Source organism: Mesoplodon bidens (genome assembly GCF_964165515.1).
Source record: "Mesoplodon bidens genome assembly, chromosome: 14".
Lineage (NCBI taxonomy): Eukaryota > Metazoa > Chordata > Mammalia > Artiodactyla > Ziphiidae > Mesoplodon > Mesoplodon bidens.
Genome location: NC_138170.1, coordinates 20,293,809 through 20,311,941, shown reverse-complemented (window position 1 = coordinate 20,311,941; position 18,133 = coordinate 20,293,809). Strand labels below are relative to the sequence as shown.

General features: G+C 38.6%; 1 protein-coding gene across 10 annotated transcripts in view; it reads right to left on the bottom strand.

Annotated features, from left to right (window-relative positions):
• Positions 1 to 18,133, bottom strand: part of TMEM182 (transmembrane protein 182) — a 289,764-nt gene that overhangs the window by 259,148 nt on the left and 12,483 nt on the right. For 9 of the 10 annotated variants that reach the window (XM_081254473.1, XM_081254475.1, XM_081254474.1 and 6 more), the window contains exons 2-3: positions 12,012 to 12,111; positions 10,265 to 10,363 (exon numbers count right to left, since the gene is read on the bottom strand). In XM_081254473.1, coding sequence (XP_081110599.1) covers positions 10,265 to 10,307 — 43 coding nt within the window. In that variant the 5' untranslated portion in view covers positions 10,308 to 10,363; positions 12,012 to 12,111. The remainder of the gene's footprint in view (positions 1 to 10,264; positions 10,364 to 12,011; positions 12,112 to 18,133) is intronic. The other variant, XM_081254471.1, reaches the window with a different exon arrangement.

The window sequence follows — 18,133 nt, the reverse complement described above, 5'->3', positions numbered from 1 at the left end:
TATACACCCTGATCAAGTAGAATTTATCCCAGGTATGCATGGCTGCTTCAACATACAAAAATCAGTTTATGTAAACCATCATATCAACAGGCTAAAAAAGAAAAATCACATGATCATATATCAGTAGATGTAGAACAAACATTTGACAAAATCCAACACCCATTCAGGATAAAAACTCTCAGTAAACTAGGAATACAGGGGAAATTCCTCAAGTTGTTAATGCATATTTACAAAAACCCTACAGCTAATATCATTCTTAATGGTGAGAAACTTGACACTTTCCCACTAACATCGGAAATAAGACAAGGATGTTGCCTCTCACCACTCCTTTTCAACCACACTGGATATCTTAATTATGTAATTAGATTAAAAAAAGAAATAAAAGTTATATATATTGAGAAGGAAGAAATAAAGCTGTCTTTGTCTGTAGATGACATGATCATCTAGGAAGAAAATCTGAAAGAATCCATTAAAGACTCCTGGAACTAATGAGTTAATATAACAAGGTTGCAGGACACAAGGGTAATATAGAAAAGGCAATCAATTTCCTCTATACCAGCAATAAACAAGTGGAACTTGAAACTATAAACAAATGCCATTTACATGAGAGCCCCCTAACAGAAATATTTAGGTATAAATCTAACAAAATATGTACAAGATTTATATGAGGAAAACGACAAATCCGATAAACAAAATCAAAGAATTAAATAAATGGAGAGATGTTCCATGTCTAGAGTAGTAAGACTTAATATTAATATTGTCCAGCTGTCAGTTCTTCTTAACTTGATCTACACATTCAATGCAATTCCAATAAAAATTCCAGCAAGTTATTTTGTAGATATAAACAAACTGATTCTAAAGTTTATATGGAGAAGCAAATGACCCAGAATAGCTAATACAATATTGAAGAAAATCTAAGTTGGAGGACTGATACTACCTGGCTTAAAGACTTACCATAAAGCTAGAGTAATCAAGATAGTGTGGTATTGGCAAAAGAGCAGACATATATAGATCAATGGCACAGAACAGAGAGCCCAGAAATAGACCCACAAAAATATAATCAACTGATATTTGACAAAGGAGCAAAGACAATAAAATGGAGCAAAGAAAATTCTGCTGAAACAAGTGGACATCTGCATGCAAAAAAATGAAACTAGATACAGACCTTACACTCTTCACAAAAATTAACTAAAAATGGATCGTAGCCTTAAAAGTAAAATGTAAAACTATAAAATCCTTAAAAAATAATATAGGGAAAACCTTGGGTATGATGATGACGTTTTAGATACAACCCCAGAGGAACAAGCCATGAAAGAAATAATTGATAAGCTGGACTTCATTAAAATTAAAAACTTCTGCTCTGCAAGAGACAACGTCAAGAGAATGAAAAGACAAGCTACAGCCTGGAAGAAAATATCTGCAAAAGACACATCTGATAAAGCACTGATCCAAAGTATACAAGGAACTATTAAAACTCAAGACAACAACAACTCAAGAAAGAAACAAGAAAAGAAAACAAACAACTCAATTTTTAAAAAATGGTCCAAAGACCTTACTTAACAGACACCTCACATAATAGAGCTCATATCTCCCCCGCCTCTGCTAACCCAGGCCCCTTAGTGTCTAGCCTCTTTCCATGTTTTATGTTTCTCTGGGCACTTGTCATTTTCCAATGTACTATATAATTGGCTTATTTTATGTTGCTTTGTCTGCCTCCCCTCACTAGAATGGCAGCTCCATAAGGGCAGGGATTTTCCACTATTTTGTTCACTGCTGTTCCCCAGAACCTAGAACAGGGAAAGCACACAGTATTTATTGAGTAAATTTTAATCAATATTATCACATAAACAGTAGAAAATCTTGGCCAGTACAGATGGTAATATTAAGTATCATGTACTAGGATGATGGGAGCATGATAATAATAGCATTATTTATAAAGTCCCTACTCTTTGCCAGGAACTGCGCCAAATGCTTGATGTGGGCATACACCACACACACACACACACACACACACACACTCAGGGAGCAGGAAGCATTTCACTAGGGAGAAGCTAGGATGAATTGGTGTGCCTTGAGGATGACTTATTTTTGGTGTTCTAAATTGGTGTAGCATCCTAAGAATAACTGACATTTATTGAATAGCAACTAGATGGCAACCATTATGCTAAGCATTTGTAGTATTCCCTTTTCATTTTAACAACTGCGTGAGGTTGATACTACGCTTATCTTCCTTTTGCAGTAAATCTGAGGGGAGATTAGAGACAGGAAGTCATGTTTGGAGATCGTGTACGCAGACCCGCTGACTGAGAGGCCAGCTTGTAAAGGCCATAGAACCATTACCAAGAGCCAGCCCCTGTGCTAAGCGCTCTGAACAGCATCTATCCAGTCCCCAAAAGAGGGGTCAGGAAACTGGACAGCTTAGCTGGGTGGCAGAGCCCCATTCAACCCAGGGTTGTCACCTCAAAACAAACGTCACCTTCTAAGGCCTCCCCGTCACCCTATTTAATACTGAGGTTGCCTCCACACTCACTCCTTCTCCTTTTATCCCTCTCCAAGCTCGTGACTGGTTTGTTTATCTTCTGCTGCCCACTACAGTGAAAGCCCCAGGAGGGTAAGAATTCAGGGCTGACTCTGGAGCACCCAGAACAGTGCCCAACGTACAACAGACACTCTATTTTTTTCATCCAATCTAGTTAATAGTGTCTTCTAAAAAAAGGTCTGAAGCTTGAGGCGGAAGCAACACTGTTTAAAGATAATCGAGGCCAAGATGGTCTCCTTGTTCCTTTTTGGTTTAAACATTCAATATAAAAGAAGGCAGGAGGAAACTAACCATTATTTATGTGCTTTGGGGTCCAGAACTGGAGTTGGGCACAGCGTGTGGATAATATAATTCTGAAGAGGAGCGTGGGCCCTGGGTTAGAAGTGTTGGGGATAAATGTCTAGAACATCCCAGTGGTTCCCATCAGAGGTGATTCTGTGCCCATCCAGATACCCCAGGATATTTGGAGACATGTTTGATGGTCACACTGAGGGGTGCCACCGGCATCTAGTGGGTGGAGGCCAAGGATCCTGCTAAACACCCTACAACACACAGGACCGTCCCTCCAACAACAATCATCTGGCCCCAAAGGTCAACATGCCGAGGCTGAGAAGCCCTGGTCTCAGCACCAGGAGGTGCCCTATCATTAGAGGGGATTTCTGCTTCTGAGTGTGGCTGACAGCTCCACAGATGTTACCAGAAGCTTCTGTCCAGGCTGCAGCCTGTCCTCTATGAAGGGAAGAGGACCCACATTGTAAATAACCAGTCTTGTTTATAGAAAGCAACTGTCCCCATTATTGGAGGGATGTACATAAACTGCCAACCAATCCTTAGATGCCCGTGACTAAATTGTAGAGAACGCAAAATAGCACTCTCTGAAAAAGTGCTTTTTAATTACAGCTTTGATGCTGGGCCCTGGAACTGAAAAGCCAACTGTACCCTCAGGAGCTGCAGCCTGTGAAGCCTGAGCGAGCTGCCCTGTGAGCAGCACTTTAACCTGAACACAAGAGAGCCCACACGGGGGCCACAGATGAAAAGTCAGCAGGAAACCAGGAAGTACAGCCCCCCTGTAATATCACGCTGTGTCTGTGATCATGGCTGCATGATTCCAAATGTCTGAATGAACAGTAGGAAATTAAGTGAATATTAAGGTATTTCCAAATATCTAGGTACTTGACATTCGTGACAAAGATGAATTGTATTTTCCATTAAACTTTGCAGAGTATGCTTTTTTTTCTACACAACTAAGGCAGAGCAGAAGTATTTAAAACTATTTGGTGAATTTACAACAATGTCCAGAATCACCATATACGAACACAAAAAAATTGCAACGTAAGATCCAGCTACACTAGCATAATTGATTTGTAAGTAGAGTTGGGACGCGGGGATCCCGATGTGATTAGATTCCTATGACATGTTGATGTGTCTCCTCAATTATTTAAGAATTTATATTAACTCTTGACTCAAATCTTAATTCATTTATTTGCTGTTTAAAGCTGTGGTGTATAAAGGCATTCATTTTTATGGTTTATTTTGCCTTGTAGAGTGAAGCACAGGATTTTTTTGTGAGGACCTGGTGCTCTCTGCAAGGCTGTGCTCTTTTGGTTGCTACTCCAAGTCCCAGTGTTGGCTAATTGCAAAGGTCTCCGCTTCCTCACTTCTCGCCCCCCGTGGACACCCAGTGTGAGGTTTCACGTTCCTATCATCGTGCTGCTCTGCCCCCGTTTAGGAGGATCGCTGCCTTCCGACCTCTCCTGGGAGAAGAGAAGGAGGAAGCCTGCGGTAGGGCTTGGCTCTCAGGAGGATCAGGTGACAGAATGCACAGGAAAATGGAGGGGAAAGGCAGTGCCACGATGAGAGAGCAGGGCCCTCAGGCTCCACCCAAGGGGATGGGCCGTGCACAGAAGTGGGACACAGAGCAGAAGGTCTGGAAGTCTCAGGCCAAACCAGCAGGGCCTGTGGGTTTATATTTCAAAGGAGCTGACTTTATTGGCCTCTTTATGGGTCCTTGGTGGGGAGGGAGCTACCAGGGGCCACCAGAACCTTTTCATTATCAGCATGTTATCCAATTCCTTTTTGCCCCCTTCTCATTCTCATTCACTCTACACCTGCCCTGAGGACCACCACGTCTTTCCCAAGACTCTCACCGGTGCAGGCCCCTCTGACAACACACCAGTCTGCCCATGGCTTGCTTCTCAATACCTCTTTCTCTTCCTCCTTCTGGACTGTCCTTGCTTCTTTCCTTCTCCTGCATATAACTGATATTTTACCACCTTCTTTCCTATGACATTTTTTCTTGAAGATTATATCTGATATCAAAAACCATGTCTGCAATTCCTGATCATTATCAGTTGTGCTAATTAATGTCTTTTAAATTAATCGTCAGTTCTGCACATCAAGCTACTTGTCGGATTATTTCAAACTGGTATTCCACCATCAACCCAAATTTACTGTGTCTAAATCCAAACTAACTCCCCCTCCTCCACTTCAGAACATGCCACCTCCTCCTGATTCTCACATTTCTATCCTCCCTACCAAATCTTCTTGAAGTAATTCACAGTTCAGTGCTGGTTGGCAAGCAATTTGGTACCTTGGCACAATAACGATAATGCAATTTTATTCCTATCTTTTGATTCACCACCATTCACATTTATGAAAACATAATCCGAAGAACCAAAACAAATTATGACAAATATAACACACATAAAATTATATTTAATGTGGAGGTAGCAACTAGCATTTAAAATCTGAGAAACTATTAGGCACAAATATGGAGACATATGTGCTGACGTAAAAATAGAAAAGTGACATACATTTGCATTTATAATGATTGAAACAATGTACAATATGCACATTGTACATTGTAAAATGTAAAAAAAGACTGGAAAGAAATACACTAAAATAATATTTATTGTCTGGAGGAAAGTGACCGTATTACCTTGACTGTATGTTGCTTAAACTGAATTACATCTTGTTCAAAAGGCAATTCCTTCATCGTCCTAGATTCCTCCAGCTTTCTTTTGTTTGGCTACCAAGTTTTACATTTAACTCTTTAAATATCATTTCTATCCATCACTCCCTTTTCACCTTTGCTGCCTCACCCTTGTCCTGCCCTGATAACTTCCAGGCAGGATTATGATGCTGGTCCCCTGAGGAGGCTCCGCTAGGTTGATCCATCAACACTCCCAGCCCTTCTCCCTTCTCCTCCTCTGCCACAGAGGCTAGAAAGCACACAACTCCACATCCCAGCCCAACAAGGCCATGTGATACAGTTCCAATGAAAAAAGCATTGGTAGAAATCTACTGGAGAATTCCAGGGACATGTCTGCTCTTCTGAAGATGGAAGAACATGACAGGGGCTATCCACCTGCCAAGGATGGTGGAAGAAAAGGTTGAAAGGGCCTGGGTCCCTGACAGCATCATTATAGCAGCTGCTTCTGAACTTCTTATTGTGGGAGAAAAACAGCCCTTATGTTTTAGTTGCTGTTTGCTTTCTGCTACTTCCAGCTTGATGTGCTGATGACAAATATCTTGCCTAATAGCTGCTTTCCTGCTTCTAGTCTGACATCATTCACATCACCCTATAATTTTTTTTTTTTTTTTTTTTTTGCGGTATGCGCGCCTCTCACTGTCGTGGCCTCTCCCGTTGCGGAGCACAGGCTCTGGACGCGCAGGCTCAGCGGCCATGGCTCACGGGCCCAGCCGCTCCGCGGCATGTGGGATCCTCCCGGACCGGGGCACGAACCCGCGTCCCCTGCATCAGTAGGCAGACTCTCAACCACTGCACCACCAGGGAAGCCCTACCCTATAATTTTTATGAGTGAAGGATGAACAGACCAGAAAAGAAAAGTAAATAAATAAATATTGACAATAAAAGCAAAGGACAGCTGACACGTGAAACAATGGTGCAAACTTTTCAAATATGTAGATTCATTTTTAAATATATGGTACTTACAATACCTATCTTATCACAGGACCTCAACATATGAGTATCAACAACAGCAATACTAATATTTATGCAAATACCTGATGTTCCAGAAAGACCTAAAAAATTACAAAAAGTATAAAAAAAAATTTAAGGGTAACCACTGTCCACTTAGTAAGGTTTAAAAAATTCCTACACACATCATTAGTTACTCAGGGCATCAGTATCAGCACCAGAGTACAGCACAGTTAGTGGAGACTCTCAAGAAATATTAATTCTACACAAATATTCAGTCTACAGTGGATACAATGGTGAGTCAAACATAAAAGACGTCACAGCAGTGGTGCTTAGAGTTGAATTGGGAAGGAATACATGAACAAAATAACTATGCAAGTAAATGATTAAAATCTGTGCTACAAATTAGCAAATTAAAGCATGGTTTTTATAAAGGAGAACCTGGTCTAGTCCAAGTATTAGTGGGCACAGGGGGACCAGGCGCTGCACTAAGCTCTGGTGATATAAATTTGATTAGGTTACATTCTGTGCCTTTGGGGAGTTGCAATAAATCATTAAGAAGCCCAGTAAACAAACAACTACAGTTAAGTACAAGGAGCACTCTGATGGGTGTGATAAAAGGCTGTGGGGACACCGAAAAGAAATGACTGATTCACTCAAGGATTGAGTTACCTTGAAAATGAATCTACATTCAGTACATCATCACCAAGTGTTACCAAATTAATGAACTATGACTGAATTTAAGCATGAAACAAACCAGAAAATCTAAATTCTGACATATCAAAAAGTAATGAAATTGTTTAATGGACTTTGAAGCACACAGTCCTAGCTCAGAAAATAATTCTGAGAATTAGATCACCCCCTCTAAGCTTGGTCCACCATCCAAATGACTAGATTTGAACCATGATTGTATGCATTTGAGATTAAGACAAAAATAAAGGAAACAATGAATTAGACCAGACTGTATACACAAGTCAGGATCAGACAGAAAGGCAGAAAAAGTCAACATAAATTTACTTTGTTCTTTTATTGAGATCCAACTAAAAGACTTACACTTAAAAAGATTTAATACTAAGAACTAAAACCAGCCTTTTCATTCACTGTAGTTTTTAAGATTATCAATAAACACCCAGAGACTTGGACCTTACGTTAGTTCTGCCAGTGACCAGCTGTGTAAAGACAGAATCACATGGTTTCTCTGACTCTCAGCCTCCTTATCATGAAAAAGAATAATTTCATCAGTAATATCCCATAATTCTAAAATAGACTTTCCAGAAAAACTATCCACCACTGTATCATTTTCACTGATTTCAAATATTGGCTAACTGTAACTGTAAAAAGTCAGGAGAATACAAAGACATTTTACCAATAATTTGCCAGGCCACGATACATCAGATTTCACAAACAGGACTTTGAATTTTCCTAAGATAAGTTGGCAAGTGTATAATGCCTGATAATTAAGAAGCTATGAAGCCAAAGAGTAGTTCTGGAGTCTAGTGAAGTCTATGTGGCCTCATTAACCAGGAAGCACACACTTTCAATCAGGTGGAATCTTTTTGATGAAATCTACGTCCTTCTCTTGGATAAAGGAAACAATAAAATGATCACCCAAATGTAATGTCACATATCATTGTACAGTATTATGAAGATAAATGAAACTTGCATATAGTACTTCTGCTGTAGGACATACCTCTTCCCACCTCAGTCATTTTTACTTAGAGTGTTTGATAAAGTTGCTTAAAGTGAATAAGGAGTTACAATATGTGTGCCAAAGAGGAGTTTGACAATTTAAACAAAATGGAATACGGTTTTGTCACTAGATTCAAAAAATGACACAGTAATTTTATGTAATGCCACATAATAATCCGAATGTAATTGCAGTGTAATTTTTCTGACATGCATTTACTATCCTTCTCCATCGTAATTATTATGCACAGATAACGTTGCCTTGTTTTTCAAGTTCTCCACTATCTCCTTGAGGTGCAAACTTTTCAAATATGTAGATTCATTTTTAAATATATGGTACTTACAATACCTATCTTATCACAGGACGTCAACATATGAGTATCAACAACAGCAATACTAATATTTATGCAAATACCTGATGTTCCAGAAAGAATGACAAGGAAGGGGTACCATTTTCATAATTTTTTGTAATGTAACTTTTTGTAGTATATGATAAAATGGTTTGGGACTTCCCTGGTGGCGCAGTGGTTAAGAATCCGCCTGCCAATGCCGGGGACACGGGTTCAAGCCCTCGTCTGGGAAGACCCCACATGCTGTGGAGCAACTAAGCCCGTGCACCACAACTACTGAGCCTGCACTCTACAGCCCGCGAGCCACAACTAGTGAGCCCACGTGCCACAACTACTGAAGCCCACGTACCTAGAGCCTGTGCTCCGCAACAAGAGAAGCCACCGCAATGAGAAGCGCACGCACTGCAACAAAGAGCAGCCCCCGCTCGCCGCAACTAGAGGAAGCCTGCGTGCAGCAACGAAGACCCAATGCAGCCAAAAATAAATAAATAAATAAATAAATTTTTTTAAAAATGGTTTATCCTGCTCTTCCCGTGCCATCTGTTCTCTCATCAGTGAGAGGGTCCGTGTCATCCACGATGTAAGAGGGTCTGGCTAGTGTGAATGAGGTGCCTCATGAGGTTTTCTAAAATTAGATTTGTGTACTGGGTGTTTATTGATAATCTTAAAAACTACAGTGAATGAAAAGGCTGGTTTTAGTTCTTAGTATTAAATCTTTTTAAGTGTAAGTCTTTTAGTTGGATCTCAATAAAAGAACAAAGTAAATTTATGTTGACTTTTTCTGCCTTTCTGTCTGATCCTGACTTGTGTATACAGTCTGGTCTAATTCATTGTTTCCTTTATTTTTGTCTTAATCTCAAATGCATACAATCATGGTTCAAATCTAGTCATTTGGATGGTGGACCAAGCTTAGAGGGGGTGATCTAATTCTCAGAATTATTTTCTGAGCTAGGACTGTGTGCTTCAAAGTCCATTAAACAATTTCATTACTTTTTGATATGTCAGAATTTAGATTTAGATTTTCTGGTTTGTTTCATGCTTAAATTCAGTCATAGTTCATTAATTTGGTAACACTTGGTGATGATGTACTGAATGTAGATTCATTTTCAAGGTAACTCAATCCTTGAGTGAATCAGTCATTTTGTGTACTATATATTGTGTACTTTCCATAGAAAGTTTCTTTCCATAGAAACTTAGTTTATATATTTTGTACAGAAAAAATAGCATGAAAACATGAAAGAATTCAGGTAATCATGACGCCCAGTTAATGACATCAGACTCTACTTCTTCTATGGGACATCACACACAGCAAAGTTCAGTCATTTTGTAGAAATACAGTAGCATAATCATATTCTTATGTGTAACAACTGCAAAAAAATGTTTTAAAATCAGGGTGTATATTACAATATTTTCCATTGTAAGACCAGTTTTACATCTTAAGGAGCAGTTCTTCCTGATGTCCACCACCACTTTCATATCAGAAAACACACTTTAAAAAAAATTATCTTTGTAAGTAGAAAGCAAATTACAATGGCTTTAATTTTAGACCAAAGTTGTATTTTATTAAGATTATAAATGGTGTTTTAAAAACGGCATCTTATTATTTTATACATAACAGACTGATATCAAAAAACATGCTGAAATTAAAAATGTTAAATTATTTTTTAATCGCCCACAGAAATGCTGTGGTGGGCATCTTTCAGAAAGAAAGGCCCCTCTCAGAGGCCTTCTGAGGAAAGAGGTACTTACTGACTGCAGAGTCATAGGAGGTTGAGTTGTGCTCTCCTCTCATGAAGGGATATGGCGACAGGTAAGCGTGCGTGCAGTTCTTCAATGGTGGCTGATTGGCTAGGAAGGAGATCAAAACAAAGGTATGTGTTACTGAGAAGCTGAGTGAAGGTTTGTTCCTAACAGAAGAGAAATACAGGATCTGGGGGTACACAAGCAAAATAAAACTATAGGTTAGATCAACAAATTCAGAGAATTATTGATTAAGGGAGGAAACTTCCTTAAAAACCTCATATGGTAAATAAAGCACAGGGGACGTGGAAAGTGGATTCATTCAAAACATCTAGCTCATGACCTAATTCAAGGGAGAGAACACCCTTAATATCACCCTAAAATTGAAAGCACCAGATTTCATTTGTTTTCACAACTATATTCTCCGATTCCTAACATAATGCCTAGCACATAGTAGGTATTCAAAAAATAGTCATTTAAAAATCTAATAAATTTAGATTTAACCTTGATTGGTTCTAATTAATAGAAAATTTCTTCTATATTCTATTTTCAGGGAAAAGATGTAAATGATAGACCATACAAGTTAATAATTCAAGTACATTTTTAGCATTTGAAAAAACCACAAGGAAGAACTTTAATGTTGTTTGAAATCTTGAAGATTTCATCATATACCCTCTAAGGAGTAAAGTACTCTTTCCTTCTCTAAATCTTGGCAAACTCTTCCTCTTGCAAAGTCTGACCTACTGCACTTTACCAAAGTCTAAATAATCTTCACTGGCAGATCACAGGCTTATTCTCCTCCCCCAAATGACAATCAGAAACTCTATGAAATATTTCTCTCAAAATGCCATTTCATCATTACTTTGTTCCTTTTACATATGCCATTTACCGTTGACTCGTCTTCTGTGATCTCATATTTTTATGTTATATTCCATGATCCTGACTATTGTTTAAATACCATACTTTGATTTATCACAGGAGTATTTTGATAAGAAGACTAATAATTTCAACCCACAGTAAGTTTGAAGGTAATAAACAGTTCTTTCATTGCTGGATGCAGTAAGATAAAGGCTAGCTATTTTCAGTGAATTGATTTTCAAAGATTAACACAATATAGGAAAAGCAGTTGAAAGAATGCATCATATTTTTAAGGAGCTATTCTACTTCAAAAAAGAACTTTAAAGTTTCTATGAGAGAATGGAAACATCAAAAGCAAAGCATTTCTTAATATTGCCCACAAACTTGGTTTAAGCCCAAACAGAGCAAGCTTTCATCTGCCACTTCTGATCACTGTTTTGTTATAAAGAAGATTGTTTTAAACTTTGAAGCTATTAATATAAAATAATACACCTTTAATTCTGGATTTTTAAACTTGGGATTTCAAGCCCCAAAAAACAGCCAAAAAAAAAAGCATTTATTTGTAACATAGCAATAATAGACACTCGAAAAAAATACTATAGATAATATCTGTTTTTTTTGTTAGGGTCGGTATATTTTAAACATGAGCAAGGAAACAGCGGATTACTCAATTTTGCCATGAATATTCAGACTCCAATTTCATGTTAGAAAATAAAATATTCCTATAGCCATTTCTACTTAATAAAAAGGAATCACTTTATGAACAATTTGGAAGATATCCTATTGAGATTCTACAACTAAGAATCCAATCCTATTTTACAAGTGACATGCACCAAATGAGAAACTGTTCATTTTTATTTTAAAGCCAAAGGGGAAAATAAAGCTGAATTCCACTTACTGTACCAGAACTGCCAGATATTGGAATCATTCTCTTCCACAATCCCATTAAACCAGCATCTCCAGAAGAATCCTTCATGGTGGAAAGTGACATTTTCTATCTGTACAGAACGCAAATGAAGTAACTTGCCATCAACTCAAGGAACATAATCTAGTTACCTCCAGGAAATTTTTTAAGCAATGTATTTTTTCCCAAATAATGATGATCGGTAGCTTTCTACATATCTCTTTTATGAAGAAACAGACATTCCACTACCATTTTCGGATTTCAAGAGGATACATAAAGCTATCCTCACTACTATCAAGTACAACAATATTTTGAAGAAGAAACGCACATTCTGTTCACCTGAACACTTTCCCACTTCAGTCGCAAGAAGCCAATAATCTGATCCAAAAGCCACCAAAAAGAGTAAAACCCCCAAAGCACCAAAGAGAGCCCCAAAGAAGATGGCAATATTTAGTCTCATTTTCAATTCACTGGTTTCCCTTTAAATAAAATAAGAAAATTAAAAATAGCTAACACCTAGCTCCTCAGCAAAAAAGAATAAAGATTTTTGAGTAGGCAGAATCTTCTTGAGAAATGTCTCTTAGCTCCTGTTTTGGTGGCTTCGCACTCGCACCCAGCCGGTGGATTTGTATTGCCTTTGCTCTCCCCTGGAGGGACTCCAGCTCAGCAGCTGAGAATGGCTGACTATTTTAGGATACTGATTGAGGAGCTGTCTCTCTCCCATGGGGATCAAAAAATAACTGACCTTCCCCTGACTGTGGAGGGCAGTATCGGGAGCTGGCCAGAATCATCGTTACTGCTGCTGGGTAATCCACAGAAGTGGAAAGAAGACGGAATGGTATGAGGTCATTGAAGCATTGGCCCAAAGTCTTAAGTGTCTAAACAAGCTCCTCTTAAGCCAGAAGGACCATTACAAACCCAAAGACACTGAAGACTCTCTTTGAAGATATATAAATCGCAGCTATAAAGAACCACAAAGACCTCTCTTGGATATAACTGAAGTTGTAATTAATATCTTAATCCTTTTTGGGTATTTGTGGGATATAAAATAATTAGTGGGTTGACAGATCTAACGTAACAGCGAGTACAATTCAGGTTTTAACGTATACATTCATAAGGGTATTTAAAAGATCAAGAATATGGTAACATAAACTACTTAAAGTAGAAAAAAATGCACTAGGACATAAAAACAGCACTTTATATAGCAGCTCCCAGATCTTGTACAAGTTATTCCAAATAATCATCTCAAAAGTGGACTAATGAAAAAAAGTCTCAAATATATATTATTTTCTGGATTAGGATGAAAGAATATGGTCTACTTTTTGTTTCCTTCATTTTAAATATTCAACCTCCTCAAAATATGGGTCTTACTTTATACCCATACAAGTCACCAAATAGCAATGAATCTATACTTTCTTCATGTCTAGCCTCTATAGCTCACTTCTTTTTGTTCCATGTCTAAATATGCCCGAGAGCATTTTTTTAAGTATTTGTGTAATATTTTAAAACCTTCACAGTCTCTATGGCTATTGTTTTTTATACTCCCAGTTGTAACACGGGTCACTGCATCTTCTCAAGAGGCATCTGAACTCTACCAACTTAATTCACCGCTTCTGTTTGACATGGGATAGATCCTTAGATAATAAAATTAGCAAGGGCAAAAAGACAACTCCTTAGTAAGGATGTAGGGCCTCGACCAGCTCCAGCTATATGCAATCAGAAGTGCCCAAGAGTCATGAATGGAATTCTAGGTGATAGCATCTTTTTTTTTGAATTTTATTTTATTTTTTATACAGCAGGTTCTTATTAGTTGTCTATTTTATACATATTAGTGTATGTATGTCCATCCCAATCTCTCCCAGTTCATCCCACCACCACCACCCCACACACTTTCCCCCCTTGGGGTCCATACGTTTGTTCTCTACATCTGTGTCTCTGTTTCTGCCTTGCAAACCGGTTCATCTGTACCATTTTTCTAGATTCTACATATACGTGTTAATATACAATATTTGTTTTTCTCTTTCTGACTTATTCACTAAGTCATAGAATCAGTGACTGTGACGGTTACATGGAATTGAGAGTACATCTGTGCTGATCCCTCATCTAACGCTCAAATCTCCTTTATAAGATTCAGCAGATCAACAAGCCATGCCATTTTCAGCCGTTTCATTTAAGGACATCAATAATGTCCATAGCTCTGCCTTAATTTCTGCCCCAAACTGCTTCCCTAAAGGTTCCAGTCTTAATCGTATTCTGTCCTCCAAGGCTGTACAGCATGTTTCAACTCTGTCGTATGACAGAGCTTTCTTATATTTTGAAGAAGCAATCATTTCGTGCCTCCCTCAAACCCCACTCCACCCCTTAATATAGGTCTTCATTTTTCTAAGGTAAACATCCCATTCCTTTAAACATCCCTTAGATTGGAACAACTCCCAATCTCCTTGCTGTTCTGATTCTTTCTACAATCTGCAAGTACTTGATTGAGGTGAGGCATAGAGAAATATTCCGGGCAGAATCTAACGAAGTCAGTATCACCACCTTTCTTATTTGGATGCTGTGATGAGCAGAATAATGGGTTCCCAAAGATGTCCATACCCTAACCCTAAATATAATCGCGTAATCTGTGAATGGGTTACCTTACATAGCAATATCCTGGATTATACAGGTTGACCCCATCTAATCACATAAATCCTTAAAAGAAAAGTAGAGACTCTTTCCTGACAGTACTTGGAGAAAGAAATGTGACCACAGAAAAAGGGTCGGAGAGTCGCTGGTTTAAAAATGTAGGAAAGAGACCACACGCCAAGGATTGTGGGCAGCTTCTAGAGGATGGAAGAGGGAATAAAACAGATTCTCTCCAAGAGCCTCCAGGAAGGAATGTTGCCCTACCAACACCTTGACTTTGGGGATTTCTGACCTCTGGAACTGCAGAATAGTAAATCTGTGTTGTTTTTAAGCCACTAACTTTGTGTTAATTTGTTACACTGTTGCAGCAGCAATAGGAAACTAACAAGGATGCTGTTCTATAATTAATACAATATAAGATCAAATTAAGGGGGTTTTTGTTGGGGGGGAGCGGAGAATGCATCTTCAAGAAGTGCTTACTGAGAACTTGCCAGGGTCCAGGCATTTTATCAGATACGCAGGGCCTGACCTTGAGGAGTTCATGAGCTAGTGAGAAAAAAGGATTCTTCAGAATGAGCTAGCTAAGGTTGTAATGATAAGCTTCTGGCCGCCCCAGACACAGCCTCCTGCTCAGCCACACACCCCCTCCCAAGACGACTGTGGTTGTGGTTTTGCAGCTTTACTGTAGGTGACAATGATGTTGTTTGCAGAGGAAGAGGAATCCTTTTAGGAAGGTTTTATTTATTTTATTTATATTGTAATGACTTGTAAAAATCTATGCATTAATACTAAATCTTTAACACACACACATTCACGAACACACACACAAACAACTGGATTTTTAAAATAAGTAGAAAGAGTGTAGGATCTGTTATTGCTATGGTTCATCTCAATTTTGGTTTCTCTGTCACAAACAAAAAATCGTCTTTCTGGATGAGGTCTATCAACTAATATTTTTTCGCTATGTTTTGGTGTATCCAAAAAGGTATAAGCATCATTATCAAAATGTATATTTATCAAAGCAGCTACTAATGTAACCAATCTAATTGTTTCCAACCATTAGTTCCTGGGCATCCATTTGAGAAAGATACCATGGACTACTTCCGACATCATCAAACTGAACTCCTTTAGCTCAGTTATCCTCAGTGCTTCTCACAGTGCTTGACACACAAGGGGCACTAAGATAAAAAGAAAAATCCATTTGTATTAGGACTCTTGGCTGTGATACAAATACGTAGCTTCCTGAGCTATCCAACTGGTAATCCATCAAGAAGAAATGGCTCTGACCTGGCCTGCTCTTCGTGAAACTTGGAGAAGTGGCTTTTAGCAGGGTCTGTGCTTCCTCTGTAGATAACCTCCCTATTAAACTACCACTGGCATTTTTCACAGAACTAGAACAAAAAATTTCACAATTTATATGGAAACACAAAAGACCCCGAATAGCCAAAGCAATCTTGAGAACGAAAAACGGAGCTGGAGGAATCAGGCTCCCTGACTTCAGACTATACTATAAAGCTACAGTAATCAAGACAGTATGGTACTGGCACAAAAACAGAAAGATAGATCAATGGAACAGGATAGAAAGCCCAGAGATAAACCCATGCACATACGGTCACCTTATCTTTGATAAAGGAGGCAGGAATGTACACTGGAGAAAGGACAGCCTCTTCAATAAGTGGTGCTGGGAAAACTGGACAGGTACATGTAAAAGTATGAGATTAGAACACTCCCTAACACCTTACACAAAATAAGCTCAAAATGGATTAAAGACCTAAATGTAAGGCCAGAAACTATCAAACTTTTAGAGGAAAACATAGGCAGAACACTCTATGACATAAATCACAGCAAGATCCTTTTTGACCCACCTCCTAAAGAAATGGAAATAAAAACAAAAATAAACAAATGGGACCTAATGAAACTTAAAAGCTTTTGCACAGCAAAGGAAACCATAAACAAGACCAAAAGACAACCCTCAGAATGGGAGAAAATATTTGCAAATGAAGCAACTGACAAAGGATTAATCTCCAAAATTTACAAGCAGCTCATGCAGCTCAATAACAAAAAAACAAACAACCCAATCCAAAAATGGGCAGAAGACCTAAATAGACATTTCTCCAAAGAAGATATACAAATTGCCAACAAGCACATGAAAGAATGCTCAACATCATTAATCATTAGAGAAATGCAAATCAAAACTACAATGAGATATCATCACACACCGGTCAGAATGGCCATCATCAAAAAATCTAGAAACAATAAATGCTGGAGAGGGTGTGGAGAAAAGGGAACACTCTTGCACTGCTGGTGGGAATGTGAATTGGTACAGCCACTATGGAGAACAGTATGGAGGTTCCTTAAAAAACTACAAATAGAACTACCATATGACCCAGCAATCCCACTATTGGGCATATACCCTGAGAAAACCATAATTCAAAAGGAGTCATGCACCAAAATGTTCATTGCAGCTCTATTTACAATAGCCAGGAGATGGAAGCAACCTAAGTGTCCATCATCGGATGAATGGATAAAGAAGATGTGGCACATATATACAATGGAATATTACTCAGCCATAAAAAGAAACAAAACTGAGTTATTGGTAGTGAGGTGGATGGACCTAGAGTCTGTCATACAGAGTGAAGTAAGTCAGAAAGAGAAAGACAAATACCGTATGCTAACACATATATATGGAATCCAAGGAAAAAAAATGTCATGAAGAACCTAGGAGTAAGACGGGAATAAAGACACAGAACTACTAGAGAATGGACTTGAGGACATGGGGAGGGGGAAGGGTAAGTGTGACAAAGTGAGAGAGTGGTATGGACAGATATACACTACCAAATGTAAAACCGATAGCTAGTGGCAAGCAGCCGCATAGCACAGGAAGATCAGCTCGGTGCTTTGTGACCGCATGGAGGGGTGGGATAGGTAGGGTGGGAGGGAGACACAAGAGTAAGGGGATATGGGGACATATGTATACGTATAGCTGATTCACTTTGTTATAAAGCAGAAACTAACACACCATTGTAAAGCAATTATACTCCAATAAAGATGTTAAAAAAAAAAAGAATCCAGAGTAGACTCTTATTTAGAAATAAAATAGAACTATCTAGGGGTCAAAAAGTATCTTTCTTCTTTAGAAAACTGGACCATTTGTCTACCATTTGAAACTCCTAATTTACCATGATTCCTAAAATGTTCCCAGCAATCATTCAGTATCTCTTCCCCAAGTTCTCTCAGCAGCTTAAAAAACTGTCTATACTCCAGGGTGATTGTTAAACAGCTGCTGTGCCCTCATGATCTCTTTACAAATTCAGAAGTTGGATCTTTTCCATTTCAGCCTCTTTTCTAGACCAGGTGATGAGGGGAGACAGACATACCTTAGCACCAACCTCAACTCACAGTAATCCTATAATAGAACAACTCCATTGCTACGGTACATGCCCACTCCTTTGGTGAATACTGAATCTGTTTTACGCTGATATGATTGTCAC